Consider the following 19086-nt stretch of genomic DNA (forward strand, 5'->3'; position numbering starts at 1 on the left):
AGATTAGCTTCTGTTTTCATCATTTTTGACAGTTATGGAGCTTTTGGTCATTACAAGTGAAACTATATTCCAGCCTGTGTTCTCAAGATAAGTAACCCCTCTAACGACTATCTTACAGATCCACCATGATTACCAGGTGACTGGATCTCCTAATCTCAGTAAGTGGATACCATAGGATAACGATCTCAATATACTCACTGAGTCAAATCAAGACAGAAGAATCTAGAGGTTTAAAACCATTCTCACTAGTGTCATTTTTGACTGGTGTTGTTTCACAGTTATGACAGAAGCAAATGTTGTATCTCCTTTCTTTTCTCCATCACCTTTATTGTCTGACAGTAGCCACATCAAACCATTGCAGAAGACAGTGTGACTCATACTGTATATGTTTTGTCACATCCTGAGGTAAGAAGAGTAGGGTCAACCCTTCCTCTGACTATAAGATCAAGGTCATCCAAAATTACGTATTGATTCAGTGTCCTGGAAATATTTTAAATGCTACTTCAGTAGATTCCCAAAGTATTACATCACCCCTTGAGTTGACAACAGACTAGTAGAAAAAAAGACAGGGACGGGGAAGAAGTGCAAGTTTCAAGTAATTGGTCTTTCAAAGCTGTATGTTTTACCTAGGAAATCTTATCCATTCCCATTATACGCACTATACCTATATGCTGGTGACACCCAAATCTATAGATCAACACAGACCTCTCTAAACTCCACACCCATAATTCCAACTATGTAGTGAAGGTCTTCACCTGAATTTCTCTTAGGCAACTCAAACTAGAGAAGGCTCCATTTGAGTCTCTATCACCTTTTCCCAGCACTGGCTCTTTCCCTCTTTCCCCTTTTTCATCTGGTTTCCACACTGGAAACCTATGTGCCATCTTTGACTTTTCCTTCTACTCCACTCGTAAATCTGATCAACCTCAGTGCTAACACTTCACCCCTTCCTCTCCATCCTGTTAGTGCCAGGTTCTCATCGCTTGCTTAGACTATTTCCACACTTTTGAGGAGCCTTGGCCCCCTCAAATCCAGACTCTCCACTGCTGCCAGAGAGATCTCTTTCGAGTTCAAATCTGATTGTGTCTCTTTTTAAAACTCTTCAGGGCTTCCCACCTGACAGCAGCATGACATATAAGGCACTTCGGCAGGCAGTCTCTCTGCTTCTCCAGCCTCATCTTTCCCCTTCGACCTTGAATCTCTGCATTTTACACTCCAGCAGTAGTGAATTACGTGTAATCCTAGAGAAACTCCTAGTAAGCCTTCTGCATCCATGCTTTTACTTATTCTACATCCTAGAATTATCTACATCCCCATGTCCATTCTTCTGCTTCGGAACCACCTGATAAACTCCTTCCTCTACATTATCTAAGATCCCCCATTATGGGGAATCCCCAATCTAAACAAGTTTAATCATTTCCTTTCCTATATTACTTCCTATATCATAATACATTTTACTTCCCTTTCCTATATTACTATACATGAATGCAAGATACAGAAGAAACACATCAAACCCCATACATGTTATTAGAAACATTATTATTTACACTTCTGTCTCCCCAGGATTGTCACTCATTAAAGGCATGGGCCATTATTTGAATTTCGTAACTCTTAATGCTTAGTATAGCATCTAGTATACTGTACACTCAAAAATGCTGGCTATTCTTGAGGATTCTAAAATTTAGTCATTTGTAAAAAGGAGAAGCAAGTGAGTACCACCACACCCAGACTTACTATTTATCCTGCAGAAATCACATAAATATTATAAATATATCTTTGTCAGATGGTCAGGTGGTTGAATATTCCTTTTCTCTTAAGTCTGTTTCAGTCCCTTCAGAAATCCAAAGATCTTCAACTCAGAAAAAAAATTTCCAAAACTATTCATATAGCTCAGAACACCACAACTGCGAAACACTATTAGATCTAGATCCCTTCTGTGAGGAAAGAGAAAGTACTTATAACTGGCTCCTGGTACTGGTGTTATGGCTGTGGTTTGTAGATGTATCTACACACACTTCAGGTACACGCCATCACCTACTGTCCCAATGAGAAAGAAGAAGGGTCTGGTCTTTCATACTGTTCTTTCTGCGCATCGTTCCCCACACACCCTCTCTGCTCCAGAAACATATAGTCCCAGCTATAGTAATAATGGTGACAGTGACAGAGAACCTGGAATGAGGACCCCTGACTAGCTATGATAAAAAGTAAAAAAAAGTCCTTGTCCTTAATGACTTTATATATAAATGGGAAGTAACAATTTTGAGTATTTATGTATAAGTCCCTGATTTTGGTACTTGATATAAATTACCTAATTTAATCCACACAAAACCTCTATGAGATAGGATCATTACTGTCTCTATTTTCTAGGTAGGAGAACTAACCTGGAACACACGACTTATAAGAGGAAAAGACAGCATTTGTACCTAAGAGCCCATATTCTCAACTAGTGTTCTATAAATACAGCAGGTGTTTTTTGTATGTCAAATATGAAAGAAGCTTAAAAACTCACACTTAGGATTCTTATATTTCCACCCCAGTGATCTTCAGACAGCTGCATAATATAAGGACTTTTTAAAACTATAGTTTAATAGCTTTTCAGTGAGTTAGAGTTCCTACTCTAGAGTCAGGACTGCCCGAGGTGCCACGCAGGCTGTGCTTCATTATAAGCAGTGTTTTCTTGGTGACTTTCTGAGGGAGTTCTAAATCCCTCACAACTTCAGTTTTTGCATCTGTGAAATAGAGTTTAATACTCTATTTATAGGGTGAGTATGAAGATTGAGTAATATAATACCTGTAAAACCCTTAGTAAAGATTTAATAGGAGTTCCCATAATGGCTCAGTGGAAACAAATCTGACTAGTATCCTTGAGGATGCAGGTTTGATCCCTGGCCTCATTCAATGGGTTAAGGATCTGGCATTGCCATGAGTTGTGGTGAGGTCACAGACACAGCTCAGATATGGCATTGCTGTGGCTGTGGTGTAGGCTGGCAGCTGTAGCTCTGATTTGACCCCCAGCCTGGGTAAACTCCATGTGCCACAGGTGCAGCCCTAAAAAGGCAAAAAAAAAAAAAAAGGGGGGGGGGATTTAATAAATACCAATAACAGTAAATTCACAGCAATAGAAGCTAACAAAAAAAAAAAAAAACTACAAAAACAGAAAGCATTACTTACAGAAGCCAGTAATCTTCCATCTTCCTTCATAGCAAGATAACGGTTTGCACACACTCCTTTGATAGACACAACCCCTCTCTCTTCTGCTTGAAGTTGTAGTTTGACTATAAGTAATAAGGAAAAAATTACCTTTGTAGCATCATAGAAAAAAGAGCCATCTACACACTTATGCAATATACAGGGTAAAGAAGATAAGAGACACGTAAGCAACCAGCTCACGTAGAATGGCAAGGAGCAGGCTGGGGGACAGGGGCCAGCTATCAGTTAAATTCTATTCCAGAAGCTGGGAGGCAGACCCACTGGAGTTTAAGTGCCACTAGACTCCCTTCTACTCTAGTGTCAGCAGAGAAGAGTGAGAGATGAAGAACCTTTTTCCTTTAATGTGTTATTAGCCTCCACTTGGTCCTGTTAACTACTTAAATTTTTCAAGAGTCTATACATAGGTAAACCACTTGTGAGAATTTCCACAGTCCTGCCCAAGTTTATGCTCTCTAAAAGTTATTTTTAACCATTTCTTCACAAATAAAATTGCTCACTATTACCTCTTAGTTTGAATTTCCTTGAATTTCTACACATATTATTTCTAGCTTCCCACCAATTCATTTATTCTTTCTTATGGAGGAATTGTGATGTATAGGGTTTTTTGCAATTATCTATCTAGTGGAAAAACAAATTGCTTATACTTAATTTTCTTATACAGTGTGAAGAAATATTTTCAGAATGTAAGATCCTGAAGAGGATAACCTGTATGTTACACTACATTATCAACATTAAGCAGACTGTCAGAAAACAAAAAAATAGACATTATATGATCGTGACCATAATACCATATGGACAAATGATTATCTGATTAGTTCAGTTAAAAACAAAGTTTAAAATTTCTCTTTCACTATTCACAGGCAGCATTCTCCTGCCTAGAACAGCACTCCACAAAATATACTCTGGCTAACAGAGATCACTTAAAAAAAAACAGGTTCTGAGGCCAAATAAATTTAGGAAATTCTTGATTAGGCAAAGCTAACCCTTTATGGTCAAACTTTTCAGAACTCTGCTTCTCATAACCTGCCTGCATTGTAAATCACCATAAGGGGATCAAGTATACAGTGTTTGTAAAATGTGCTTGGTCCCAGAACAAGGCCATTTTATGGCCTATAAGCATATCTAGGACATTCTTGAGTGTAACAGAAGAAAAGCAATGAATATCCAAAAAATTTAGAAATCAGCATAACATTATTTGGATAACATTCTAAAGTAAATATAATTTTCCCAGCAATTTCCAGGTACCTAGGCAACATGGCAAGAAAAAGCAATGTTTGGAGTTCCCATCGTGGCGCAGTGGTTAACGAATCCGACTAGGAACCATGAGGTTGCGGGTTCAATCCCTGCCCTTGCTCAGTGGGTTAACGATCCGGCGTTGCCGTGAGCTGTGGTGTAGGTTGCAGACACGGCTCGGATCCTGCGTTGCTGTGGTTCTGGCGTAGGCCAGTGGCTACAGCTCCGATTAGACCCCTAGCCTGGGAACTTCCATATGCCGCAGGAGCGGCCCAAAGAAATAGCGAAAAAAAAAAAAAAAAAAAAAAAAAAAAACGAAAAAGCAATGTTTGAAAGATTCTGGGAATTACTAACATTGTTAGATACAATTATAGTAATGATGCTTAAATTTTTTCCTATCAGGAAGAGCAACATACAGGTAAAATGAGACATACATCTGGGACTAGCTTTAAAATATTTCAGCAAGAGGAATTCCTGCTGTGGCAGAGTGTGTTAATAAGAACCCAACTGCAGTGGCTCCAGTGGCTGTGGAGGTGAGGGTTCAATGCCCTGGCCAATGGATTAAAGGATCCAGTGTTGCTGCAGCTGCGTCACAGGTCATGGCTACAGCCAGGATTATTTCCCTGGCCTAGGAACTTCTATATGCCACAGATGTGGCCATAAAATTAAAAAAAAAAAAAAAGATACTCCAGCAATCAGTGAGATTGATTAAACCTAGGTCAGTAGTTATTAGAAGCATGAAAGTTCATTATTCTCACTGCTTTATGAATGTTTCACAATTCACACTTTTTAAAGATATTTGTCGGGACACTTAAATTAATATCTGACTCTCCCATGTACCAGTCACCCCAGGTCAAATTCTATAATTTCTTGGATCTTAAAAGGTAATACAAAGCTAAAGAAATATAATTGATATAAGAAAACTAAACAAAGAAGGGCATAGTCTTTTTCACATTATAGGAAAATGTAGAAAATCAGCTTTGTTTTTAACAAATAACCAAAATTCTCTTAATGATTATGAATAAAATCCTTGTATGTAGTTCTAAAGTGATCTAGATAAGCCATATTAATTATGAGTGTATTTGCATCTCTTTTCAATTCATGAGGCTATATAAATGCTCGTGAGCCAATACTGCATGATCAATCACTTTTTTTTTTTTTTTTTTGGCCACCCTTGCAGCATGCAGAAACCTCCAGGCCAGGGATCAAACTCAAGCCACAGTAGCAGTTACAATGCTTAATCCTAAACCACTAGGCCACCAGGGAACTCCATCAATCACTATACTTTCTTTTGGTGCTTTATCAATAAATGCTGCCCAGCTCTAGCCCACCATCTTGTAAATATGTATTACTGGTCATAGGTAGATTGAATATTTACATGTGACAAATACCATTGACTTAACACCCAAAGTAAATGTCTCTCTTATTCACTGACAGATTTCTAAAGAGTTCTTGGCTATTCCACATTAGGATATCATCATTCAATAAGTCACTTTAAAAAAGCATTAATAGCAGATGCTTGAAAAATTATAAAAATATAAACTTTAAAAATATCCAGAACCTAAAATAAGGTAGATACATACACTACAAAATCATAAACTTTCTTGAAAAAAAAAATCAGAGCTGTGATTTAACGAGATCTAAATGAACTAATTCCACATACAGATGATCCCAAAAAAGTGACGATCAGCTGCTTTCATTTCTGACAGGTGTTAGACTAAACCTGCCACAAAAGAGGAGTTTGGAGAAATCAGCTGAACTTTTACAAACTTTTAATAGCTGCCAATGTGAGGAATTAGAACCCTGAGGAACCCTAAGAGCAACTCCATACCCACCTGTCGGATCTTTCCTACAGAGCTTGCACTGAGTACACAGCCACCATACACCACAAGCAAGGGACAGAACAAAAGGGCTGAGAAACCCTCCCGAAGCTCCTAAGGCTTTGCTGAGCAGCAGTCCACTGAAGGCTGGAACAGGAGAGAGCTGAGAAAGCCCTCTGAGAAGCACTGAGCCTTCACTGAATACAAAGCAGGATGAACAGAGATCTTCCATGACAAGGAAACCAAAGGGCAGAGTTCAAGAGCAAGGTTTTCTTCTGACCTACCCAAATAGTTAACAGCTGGACTATAAGGCAAATTGGAATACAAAAAACTAATCAAGCCAAAAGAAGGCAGGAAAGGAGAACAAAAGGACAAAGAACAGATGGGGAAATAAATTCCAAAGTGGGAGATTAAACTTAAACATATCAATAATTACACTAAAGCTAAATGAACTAAACATTCCGCTTAAGGGAAAAAATTGTCAACACGATAGAAAAAACCTAACCATACTGTTTATAGGAAAATTGCTTTAAATACAAACATACAGCCACGTTGAAAGTAAAAATGTGGAAAAAAATATATCCTATAAGAATGCTGGTATTAGCTACAGGAATGTCTGATGATGTGGACTTGAAGGCACATAGTATAACTTAGAGATAAATAAGGTTATTTCATAAGGATAAGTGGGTCACATACACCAAAAAGACATCACAAGCTTAAACATAGAGCAGTGAATAGAACTCTAAAACACCTAGAGCAAAAACTGACAAAAGAAATAAACATCCATAAGAATATAGCATATATGAATAACGTCGTCAAGCAACGTGACTTTTTTTTTTTTCCTTGCAACCCAGGTTTTATTTACCTGAGACCTTTCGTTTCACTCTTAATACCACAGTCATTTAAAGACTGTGTGAAAAAAATTGACCGCCAGCATAGTAAGCCATCCTATACTTATTTGCCTAGTGGGTTTAAATTTTTAAATCAGTTAACTCCAGCTGAGAAGTTCTTTTTCCAAAATCGCCATGATGTTTTACATCAAAGGTTCTTGTCCTAAACGGCTGGTGTCCCAGTTCCTTTGTTTGTTTTTATCACTGAGATATAATTCACCTACAACACAATTCACTTAAAGTGTACATACAATTCAGTGGTTTTTTTGGTTTATTCAGAGTTGTGTAACCATCACCACAATCAGTTTATATTTTCATCTTCCCATACCCTTTAGCACACACATCCCGTGTCCTTAGTAACACCATTCCCAATCCTAGGCTACTGCTAAACCACTTCTTATCTCTGTAGATTTGCCTATTCTGGATATTTCATAAAAATAGGATCAAACATTATACGGTCTTTTATAACTGGTTTCCTTTACTCAGCATAATGTTTTCAAGGTCCATCTATGTTACAGCTATGTATCAGTACTTCATTCCTTTTTATTACCCAATGACAGTCCATTGAATAGATAGGCCACATTTAATTTACCCATCTATCAGGTGATAGACATTTGGGTTCAAATTTTTGGCTATTATGAATAAACATTCACATACAAGATTTTGTGTAGACATGTTTTCATTTCTCTTGGGTATATACCAAGAAATCAAATTACTGAGTCATATAGTAAATTTTAATCATTTGAAGAACTGTCAGACTATTTTCCAAAGTAACCATTTTCATATTAGAAACTGCGGATTCTAGTTTCTCCACATTCAAACCATTGCTGTAATAATGTGTTTTTTTCATTATAGCCATCCTAACTCGGTGTGAAGTGATACCTCTATAGTTCTGATTTTCATTTTTCTGCTTGTAATGATATGTAGGTAGCATCTTTCCATATGATTATTGGCTATTTTCTTTAGAGAAATGTCTAGATTTTTGACTCATTCTTTAATTAGGTTGTCTTTTGATCACTGTAAGAGTCTTTCATATATTCTAGATACAAACCTCTCATCAAATATCTGATCTGCAAATATTTTCTCCCATGCTATGGTTTTTGTCACTTTTTTGATGTTTGAAGCTCAAACATTTTTAATTCTTATGACATCTACTTTATCCATTTTGTTCCTTGATTGCTTATGCTTTTGTTATGATATCTGAGAAACTATTGCCTAATCCAAGGTCATGAAGATTTATACCTTTTCTCTTAAGAGTTTTAGTTTTACCTCATCCATTGAGGTTTTGGTCCATTTTGAGTTTTTATATGCATCTTTTACATGTAGATATGCCTATATTGACACTTAAAGATTACTACACCCACATCTGAAGAATATATATTCTTTTCAAAGATTACTCTCAAGAATCAATTATATACTGGCCAAAAATCAAGTCTTAATACATTTAAAAGGATTGAAAAAAAAAATTTTTTTAAGGGCCTCACCCATGGTATATGGAGGTTCCTGGGCCAGGGGCTGAATCAGAACTGTAGCCTCTGCCCGACATCCGCAGCCAGAGCAACGCAGGATCCAAACTGCATCTGCGACCTGCCCCACAGCTCGTGGCAAGGCCAAACCCTTAACCCACTGAGTCAGGCCAAGGATTGAACCTGCATCCTCATGGATGCTAGTCAGATTTGCTTCCACTGAGCCACGATGGGAACTCCAAAAGAACTAAAATCATACAGAGTATTATATTAAAAATTAGTAACAATACAATAATCTAGAAAATCCTCCAAGGAGTTGGAAATCAGGCAATACATTTCTAACAAAACACAGATAAATCACAAGGGAAAATTAGAAAATACAGTTGTATAATAATCCTCAACATATTTAAAGGAAAAGTTAAAGCTTTAAATATTTATGTTAGAAAAGCAAAAATCAGGAAAGCCTAATTAAGCTTCTACCTTAGGAACTGGGGGGAAAAAAAGCAAATTAAGCCTAAAGTAAAGCCTAAAGTTACTATGTAAAAACTGTACACCTGAATATAACAGATCAGTAGAGTTAACAGTTATTTTCAGGGTGATTAAAAAAAAATAATAATTTCATATACTGTTTGATATTTAAATTGTTTCCTTGGTTGAACATATGTTAATTATTTTTATAACAAGAACATAAAAAGTTAGCATTGTCAGAATTTTTAAATACTGTAGAATAAAATACCAAGTGTATGCCATATTAAACATGACTACGAAAAGAATTGTGAGTTCCATGAAGGGAGAGGAAATTTCTCAAGAGATATAAGAAAGAAAAAAAAGGGAGTTCCCGTTGTGGCTCAGTGGAAACAAATCTGACTGGTATCCATGAGGACACAGGTTTGTTTGATCCCTGGCCTCGCTCAGTGAGTTAAGGGTCTGGCGTTGCCATGAGCTGTGGTGTAAGTCGTAGGTCGCAGATGCAGTTCGACTGTGGTGTAGGCTGGCAGCTACAGCTCTGATTCAACCCCTAGCCTGGCAATCTCCATATGCTGTGGATGCAGCCCTAAAAAGACAAAAACAAAAGAGAGAGAGAGAGAGCTGTATGAAACATGGCGTTCCCATCTTGGCTCAGCAAAAATGAATCTGACTAGCATCCATGAGGACGAAGGTTCAATCTCTGGCCTCGCTCAGTGAGTTAAAGATCCAGCATTGCTGTGAGCTGTGGTGTAGGTCACAGATGCGGCTCAGATCTGGCGTTTCTGTGGCTGTGGCATAGGCCAGCAGCTACAGCTCTGATTCAACCCCTAGCCTAGGTACCTCCATATGCCACAGGTACAGCCCTGAAAAGACCAAAAAAAGAGAAAGAAAAAAAAGAAACATATCAGAAACATATCAGTAACACATAAGAAACATATCAGTCAAAAGCAATGTGTAAACCTTGTTTGAATCCTGATGAAAGCAAACCAGCTATAAAAATTATAAGACCATAGGGGAAATTTTAGCACTAACCAAATATTTTATGCTTCTATAGGAATTCTTTAATTTTTATGCATGGGAATGGAATGGTATTTATTTTTAAAGAATCTTTTAGAGATATATATTATTTATATATCTAACATGTACTAATACATACTTCTCACTTATGTAAAAATTGTGTAATCATTTATTAAATGATTTGATGATATGATGTCTAGGAAACAAAACAGTCCAGTAGTAGGGAGGTGGGGGAAAGAGCTAAGGCAAGTTTAAATGAAACAAGATTAGTCATGTGATGCTGAAGCTCAGATGGGTACATGGGATTCATTAAACTGATCCTTCTAGGAGTTCCCCTTGTGGTTTAGCAGATTAAGAACCTGACATAGTCTCCCTAAGGATGCAGGTTCAACCCCTGGCCTTGATCAGTGGGTTAAGGATCCAGCATTGCCACAAGCTGTGATGTAGGTCACGGATGCAGCTTGGATCCAATGTGGCTGTGGCTGTAGTGTAGGCAGGCATCTGCAGCTCTGATCCAACCCCCTAGCCCAGAAATGCTGCAGGTGCAGCTGTAAAAATTTAAAAATAAATAAACTGGTCCTTCTCTTTTATTGTATATATTTGAAACTCTAATAAGTTTTTTGGGGAGTTCCCTGATGGTTCAGTGGGTTAAGGATCTGGTGTCATTGCTGTGGCTTGGGTTGCTACTGTGGCCCAGGTTCAATCCCTGGTTGATCAACTTCCACGTGCCTAAAGCATGGCCAAAAATAAAAGTTTTTTGAGGACTATAAAAGAACAAAAGGTAACCAAGACAATCACTGGGCAATTAATGTTAAATTTGAGATGCAGTTTATTAAAGAATACTGTCTTACACCATAGACTGCGTAACTAAAGTGACAAATGTTTATCTCTTTCAGTTCTGAAGGCTAAGGAATCCAAGGTCAAGGTGGTGTTAGATCTGGAGTCCAGTGAGAGCTCTTTTTCTGGTTCACAAAAGCCAAACTTCTCATTGTGCTCACATGAAGGGGTTAGGGAGCTCTGTGGGGTCTCTTGCAGAGACACTGATCCTACTTATGAAGGGCTCCACCCTCATGACCTAATCATCTCCCAAAGGCCCCACCTTCTAATACCATTACACTGAGCATTAGGATTTCCACATATTAATTTGGGAGAAACACAAACATTCAGTCCATAACAAGTTTAAAAACTGTGTTAATGTTCTAGAAAGAGTCTTTCAGATACTTGTAGATCCTACACAATATGAAATCTCAGCCGGTACTCAGGTATACTGGACAGTCCAGGCCAGTGAAATTAAATCTAGTTACATAACAGTCAGCCTTTTCGTTGTCCCTGTTTCATGTTAGGCTGCCTTCACAGGGAGGAAAAACACAATAAAATAACCATACCTAAGATTTAGAAGATTCTTTTTTTATTACTCAAATGAATTTATCACATTTGTAGTTATATAATGATCATCACAGTCCAATTTCACAGGATTTCCATTAAGATTCTTAATAAGCAAAGCCACTGGATCTTACAACATTCGAAAAGTCTAAGCCAAAGACACATTTCGTTTGCTAGGAGAAGAGATGGAAGAGTAGTTTCTTTAAAGGAGTAGTTTTAAGTATCAAGTACTTCAAGATAGGGAAAGAAATTAAATGTCCACCTAAAGAGTACAATGTGAAATTTCCCGTGCGAAATTTCCCATGCTTTTCAGGAAATGAAACAAGATAAACAGGCTAGCAAAAAGGTTGTTCTGAAAAATGAAGAATAACTTTATCATCAACTCTTCAGAACCATAAAAATGGTCAATTCCCTTCTGTGCCTAATTAGGGAAGCTATTATCCTCAGTCTAGTCTCTGGAAATAGAAAAATACTAATTTCTATTTATTTAGAATAGATACTTAAGGATGTCTATCAGTGTGATGAAACTATTGAAAAATGCAAAGAAGTGATTAAAATAAACTCTGTACACTTATTGGGGAGGCAGGGGCTGTGACTGGGACAGACAACACAAGAGAGGCTTCTAGGGTGACTGGAAAAGTTCTTTTTTCTGACCTGAGTGACAGTTACAAGAATGTTCACCTGTTAATAATCCATTGAAGTACAAATTTGTTTTACATGGTTCTCTGTACCTCTGTCATATTTTACAGTTTAAAAGTTGTTAAAATTAAAAAAAAAAAAAGGTCTACACCCTCATGAGGGTGAAGATCTTTCTTTATTGGGCCATGGACACTGATGCAGCCCAAGTCATTTTAGCAAGATGGAGAACACCCACTATATATAGTTTTTGGATGCACAAAAGTCAACAATTTTGATAAACATAGACTTGTGGTGGCTTTCTAATGTTGACATGAAATCCAGTTAAGAGATGGAAAAATAAATGTGTGTTATCTAAGCTTAAAAGCCAACTTTTTTTCTCTGTTGTATAAAAACAAAAACTGTAAACCACAAAATTGAAGAAACCTCATTACTAGGCAAGATCTTAGAGGTCAACTGGGTTCCACCATTATATAATCACATCTTAAATCCTATCTACAATATCCACTAGACACACCTGTCTAATTTTTACCTAAAAATCTTTAGCAAAGGAGAATTTACAGTATTTCTACAATGATTTAGATATATAAGCAAAGGGACAGAAACTGATCAAAGTAAACTACTCAAATGTTCAAGTGCTCAGACCATTAGAACCTGACACATGTAGTTACACCGTATAACCAAAAAGCCAAATTATTATTTCAGCGTGTCTAGCATAGCTCAAAATATTTTGCATCTCAGTTTTGCATCCAGAATTTGCATCATTTTCTTTTGAATAGGCTCAAGGACGATAAATCTTAAAATTATAAATACAATTCGTTAAAAAACTGTAAAGGACTTCAGAGATCACCCAGTATACTCTTCTCTTTTATAAATAAGGAAGCTGACACTTAGAAAGGTTTGTTCCTGGTAAAAGAATATGGTTTTTGGAAATAGACAAGTAAGTGTTTCTGAGAATGGTGAATACATTTATTCATTCATTCAATATACATTTATTAGTAACTGCTATGTGCCAGGTACTGTGATAAGCAATAGGAAGCACAAAGGAAAATACATCAGTCTTTGACCTGGAAGAACATACAGTATTAATCAAGGAGAAGAGGGATGGTACACAGATAAATAACTAAACAAGCTTAATACTGTGCCATGAGAGAAATACACGGAAGCTCCCTGAGAAGGTACACCTAACCCAGCCTGAGAGATGAAAAGACTTCCTGGAAGCGGTGACAAATGAATGGAGACCTAAGGAATTGGCAGGAGTTAGGAAAAGAGAAAACAACCGCCACCAAAGCATCCTGACAAAACTGGCAGAGGAGAAACAGAAAGAATGGCACAGCCAAGACACATCAAGGACATGGGTGCAGCCAGCACAGGTGAGGGTGTTGTGTGTGCTGTGGGAGAGGGCATCAAGGGCAAAATGAGGCCAGAGGCTCAGAAAACTATGTTAAGGAGTTCAATGGTATAAAAAATGATGAGGAATTCCCATCGTGGCTCACCAGGTTAAGAATCCAACTAGCATCCATGAGGATGCAGGTTCTACCCCTGGCCTCACTCAGTGGGTTAAGGATCCAGCGTTGCCACAAGCTGCAGCAGAGGTTGCAGGTGAGGCTCAGATCCCATGTTGCTGTGGCTGTGGTGTCAGCCAGCAGCTGCAGCTTCTGTTCAACCCCTAGTAGCCTGGGAACTTGAAATGCTGCAGGTGTGACCCTAAAAAGTGAAAAAAAAATTTTTTAAGACAAAAAAAAAATATGACGGAAGAATGAGAGTTTTCAATGAAATAGTTGAGATGGAGAGAAGTTGATAAATGTGAGAAATGAAGGAAAGCAACAAAAGTAGAGATGAGAATGAAGGTAATAGAGGTAAAAAAGAGGGAAAGCAGGAAAGAATGGTTTCTCTCTCAGCCATGGGTTTCTCTGCCTTGGATAACTGGGTGATTCTTATGAGAAATACAGGAAGAAGGACAAGTTGGTGAGAGAAGACAATAAGATACATCCCCTTAGGACACTGAAAGCCTGTGGAAAATCCAGACAGACATCCAGAAGATAGGCAGCTGTACAAATCCGGGGCTCAAAAGGAAATCTATTCTAGAAATAAAGATGTGGTAGTCCTAGCAAACAGTGGCTATCTTGGGCACACAGGCTGCCCTGCCCCTCACCCACTCAGGGAAATAGAAAATGAGTTCCAGAACAGTGTGTAGCAGGCACAAATTAAATGGCAAAGGATGGAATCCTGGGAAGCAGCATCACTTAACAGGAAGAGTAGCGGGGGCACAGCAAGGAGAGCCTGCAAAGCAGTGGTCAGTCCACGCCAGCGCCAACAGCTACGTACTATAGACACACCTATTACCGACACCACACTCGGAGGCACACACAGATTTGGAAACTAAGGGACAATACTGTTGTTCTTTGCAGATGGTACAATTTTCTGCATTAAACATCAAGATACTAAATGCAACCTAATATTCTGGATTGGATCCTGGAACAGAAAAAGGACGATTCTGGAAAAAGTGGTGAAATCCAAATAAAGTCTATAGTAACAGTAATGTACTAGTATTGGTTTTTCAGGTGTCGTTTTGTTTTGTTTTGTTTTTTAATTTTTGACAAAAGTGCCACAATTATATAAGAAGCTAAATTTAGGAAAAGTTGAGTGGGAGTTCCCGTTGCAGCGCAGTGGAAACAAATCTGCCTAGGATCCATGAGTTTGCAGGTTTGATCCCTGGCCTTGCTCAGTGGGTTAAGGATCCGGCATTACCATGAGTTGTGGTGTAGGTCACAGGGACGGCTTGGATCTGGCATTGCTGTGGTGTAGGCCAGCAGCTGTAGCTATGATATGACCCCGAGCCTGGGCGCCTCCATATGCCACAGGTGCAGCCCTAAAAAAAAAAAAAAAAAAAGTTGCGTGAAAGGTACAGGGGGATCTTGTAAAATCTTTGCAACTCTTCTATAAATTTATAATTATTCCTAAATAAAAAAGTTTTTTAAAAATCAAAATAAAATACAAATGAACTTCTAGAAATACTTCGGCAAGGTTGCTTGATAAAAGAATACATAAAAATCAAATGAGTTTCTATAACCTACAACAAACTGGTAGAACATGTAATTAATATTTTTTAAAAGATACCATTTGATATAATAACTAGAGGTAACTAGGTCTTTTTGGAGAAAATTATAAAACTTTACTGAAAGTCATTTTGAAAAGACTTAGAAGGGGAGGTGTGCATGAATACAAATGGGAAGACTCAATATAGTTAAGATGTCACTTCTCCTTCCGAATAGTCTATAAATTTAATGACTCCCTAAGAGAGTGGTCAGAAGTAGAAAACTAGGGGAGAGTGAAAACTAAGAGTACAGTTTCTCAATACATTATCCTCTGTTCATTCATTTGTTCAACAAAATGGTATTGGTTGCCTTATGTGTCAGGAACTCCTCTAAAAGACAGAAATACAAGAGTAACCAAGATCAACAAAGTCTCTGTCCTCATGGAGCTTACATCTTGGTGATAACTGCATGGTGGTGCTTTAGTTGGGCCAGCATTACTGTTACTTCTCATTTAAATAATCTGAAGTCGAAGCAAAGAGAAACTTAATTTAGTATATGAAAATAGCCGGAAAGCAGCTGTCTAATACTATATTTCAGTGTTCACTATATAGGTTTACAGATGACAAGTACTCATCTTCCTGATATCCTCATCTAAAACATAGCACACATTTTAATTTCTTACTGACTCATTCAAAACAAATATATTAATTTAAAACTTAGTGATAGAGGGTGTCAACTTTCCAATAAAATTATGTTTGGGAGCTAAAAAGTAACTGAGTCAGGTTCAGAAGTCTTCTTGGAACCAGAATTCATGAGTAACTGATAACTGAATTCCAAGGCATAACCCACTCATTCCTAGTCTTCTATCAGGAATCGTCCAAGGTAATGCTGAAGACGAGGCACTGAAAACTTTTTAATGCACAGATAACTGACAAAAGAGCCTACATAGCAAAGGAAACTCATCTGCTGAAAATGAGAAACTTTAAATCTCCATATGTATACGAAATACCAGAGGTAATAATCAGACAACAAAGAACACCAACCTAAATTTATTTATTCCTTCGTTCCTTTTTTGTGAGGACAAAACACAAATCTGACTAACAAGTTTGACACAGTCCCTGTCATTAAACCCTCATTTTTTTTTATTTCCTTCCATATATCAACCCAGAACCCAAAAACCACGCATTCCCTTCTCTTCACAACTCAAGTGGCTGGTTAAAGTTAATACATAAGAACAACTGAGAGGTAATTCATTAAAATTCTTAGCAACTCCTCAGTTTACAAAAAAAAAGGTTAATATTGGACATACTATGAAGGAAAGAAAAAATAGGAAGGAAGAAAGCAAAAGAGAGAAGGGTCCATTGAAATCCATCAATTCCTTCATACTACTCCACAGGACATGACTTTAGGAGTCCATTAAAGCTTCCTCTGTATCAATTCTTACATCCACAAAGTAGAAATTGTGTCTACTTAAATTAAGGGACTTAGACTTGAAGAATATTTAACCATCTGATTATCTGACATAGATATACTTATGTGATTTTTGCAGGATAATTAACAACTCTGGGTGTAGTCACGCTCACTCCTTTTTGTAACTGAATAAATTTTAGAATCCTCTTCAAGAATAGCCAACACTTTTCGAGTGTACAGTGTACTAGATGCTATGCTAGGCATTAGGGTTACAAAACTCAAAATATTCAAAACTGTTCATATCAAAGTAAGTATAATATAATATGTCTGAAATACCAAGTTTCTTGCCATTTACATCTAAGCCGTATCATTTAATTTCTTCAATTAAAAAAAGTGAAAGTGTACATCTGATTTATGACAGGAATTCCAAACCATAAAAACCTACAAAAATCAATTCTCTGTACTATCTCCCCTACTGGGTCTCATACTTCAAATCCTAAAGTGGACTTGTTTGAGCAAGGTGGGCTACAGATAAGAACAAGTGTAACACGGGCTTGAAAAGCTGTAGACATAGGTGATTCCTGCTTCTTCTAGCAACACAGCTGTTTAAGAAAGGCAATGGCAGAGTTCCTGTTGTGGCTCAGTGGAAAGAAATCCGACCAGCATCCCTGAGGACCCAGGTTTGATCCCTGGCCTTACTCAGAGGGTTAGGGATCCAGCATTGCTGTGAGCTATGGTGTAGGTTGCAGATGCGGCTCTGATCTGGTGTTTCTGTGGCTGTGGCATAGACTGGCAGCTATAGCTCCGATTCGACCCATAGCCTAGGAACCTCCATATGCCATGGTTGTGGCCCTAAAAAGACACACAAAAAAGAGAGAGAGAGAGAGAATGGCAACGGCTTTCACTTTATAGTGGCATCAGATAATGAAGTCAGACTGATAGCAAGAAAGGGGGAAAGAGTACTTGGCACCTTGTGGCATTCCAGAATCTCTAAGCACAACTGGGGGTTAATGCAGAGCTGCACAGCAGCAAACATAATTTCACAGATGAAAAGAAAAAGAAAGCATTCAAAGTCTCAACACTCAGCAGTAAACAATCACCACAGGTTGACAGGGAGAGAAAACACTTTCCCTCATCCTTTCCACAGCTACCAGGGACCCCAGACAGCATCTGACTATTCTAGTGATAGGAAGAGGCCAGAAAGGCCTGCCACCCAGGGCATTTCTCAGCCTGCGTGGTGGAGGTGTGTAATTCAGGAGGGAAAATTCCATCAACTTTTGGCAGGGGCATTTTCTGGCAGGAATAGTTGCAGTACCAACATCTCAGTGATCTGGATTTCAGGACCCAACACTGTCTCTTGGCACAGCAACCCAAAGCAGCACTGGGAGTATGCATGGATAAATACCAGCTCCCACCTACAAAAGTCATCAGCGCTATATAAGTGTTCAAGGCTATTTTCTTCCCGGAAGCCAAGTGTTGGAGAAATTCTTCTAAAAATAAGTTGGCCACAAAATTGTAGAATGGAGAATAGACTTGTAGTTGCCAGAGGAGGGGCTGGGGGGAATAATGTAGCTATAAAAAGACAACCTGAGGAACCCTTGTGATGATGGAAGTGTTCTGGGTCTCAGCTGTGTCAGTGTCCATACCCTGGTGTGATATCGTAAAAGGCGCTGCAAGATGTTACACTTAGGGAAAACTGGGCAGAGGGAACATGGAATCTCTGTATTACTTCTTATAACTCCATGTGAATCTACCATTACCTCACATTCTTTCTTTTGTCTTTTTAGGGCTGCACCCATGGCATATGGAGGTTCCCAGGCTAGGGGTCAAATCAGAGCTGCAGCTGCCAGCCTACACCACAGCCACAGGAACTTGGGATCTGAGCTGTGTCTGCAACCTACACCACAGCTCACGGCAACGCCAGATCCTTAACCCACTGAGCAGTGCCAGGGATCAAACCTGCATCCTCATGAATACTAGTTGGGTTCATTAACCACTGAGCCACAATAAGAACTCCAATTACCTCACATTTTTAAAAAAATTATTTTTAAAAACGTCAGCCAACTAGTTCAAATCATCTGGCTTTATACTAAGACTAGAAATATGTGCTTTAAGATACAAAAAATTATTTAAGAGAAAAAAATCAAAGCAAGAAATGTAAAGAAGATAGACTCCTCTAGACATTATTTTTACTGTACCTTCCCTTTCCACGGTAGAACAGAATAGACAGAATTAAGAATCCACAGGTAGAATAGACCATAGACCAAATAATTAGCTTCCGATGTGTGTAGGTTTTTCTATTCTACAGCTTGTTGTAGGCTCACTATGTGCTCAGTCCTATCTGGGTATGTGGAATGAAACACATTACAATACAGTATCAAATCTGATGCACTATTTCAGTTAACACTATAATTTAATGATTTTACTGTAATAATCATGAGGAAAATATGAAATGATTCTAAGATGAATCACTATTTGAAAATTCTTTTTGTTTTGCCTTTTTTAAAATTTTTTG

At 38.1% G+C, this 19086-nt stretch overlaps 2 protein-coding genes across 49 annotated transcripts in view; one reads left to right on the forward strand and one right to left on the reverse strand.

The window, feature by feature from the left end:
- NUDT6 (nudix hydrolase 6) overlaps positions 1-14665 on the forward strand; it is a 68943-nt gene extending 54278 nt beyond the window's left edge. For 14 of the 46 annotated variants that reach the window (XM_084973031.1, XM_084973032.1, XM_084973030.1 and 11 more), the window contains one exon: positions 6153-7812. The gene's annotated coding sequence lies outside the window, so the exon portion shown is untranslated. Of the gene's footprint in view, positions 1-118; positions 159-4845; positions 4977-6152; positions 7813-11000; positions 13497-14534 lie in introns of those variants that run through there. The other 32 variants (XM_084973029.1, XM_084973028.1, XM_084973019.1 and 29 more) reach the window with 7 other exon arrangements.
- The window catches only part of FGF2 (fibroblast growth factor 2), a 74591-nt gene that overhangs the window by 16106 nt on the left and 39399 nt on the right, over positions 1-19086 (reverse strand). For all 3 annotated transcript variants that reach the window (NM_001405514.1, XM_084970992.1, XM_084970993.1), the window contains 1 exon segment: positions 3172-3275. In NM_001405514.1, the coding sequence (NP_001392443.1) occupies positions 3172-3275 (104 nt within the window).

This window comes from Sus scrofa, chromosome 8 (assembly GCF_054392235.1).
Source record: "Sus scrofa isolate SSC_HxYL_T2T_F1_AM1 chromosome 8, Sscrofa_HxYL_maternal_Yorkshire_Landrace_v2.0, whole genome shotgun sequence".
Taxonomy (NCBI): Eukaryota; Metazoa; Chordata; class Mammalia; order Artiodactyla; family Suidae; genus Sus; species Sus scrofa.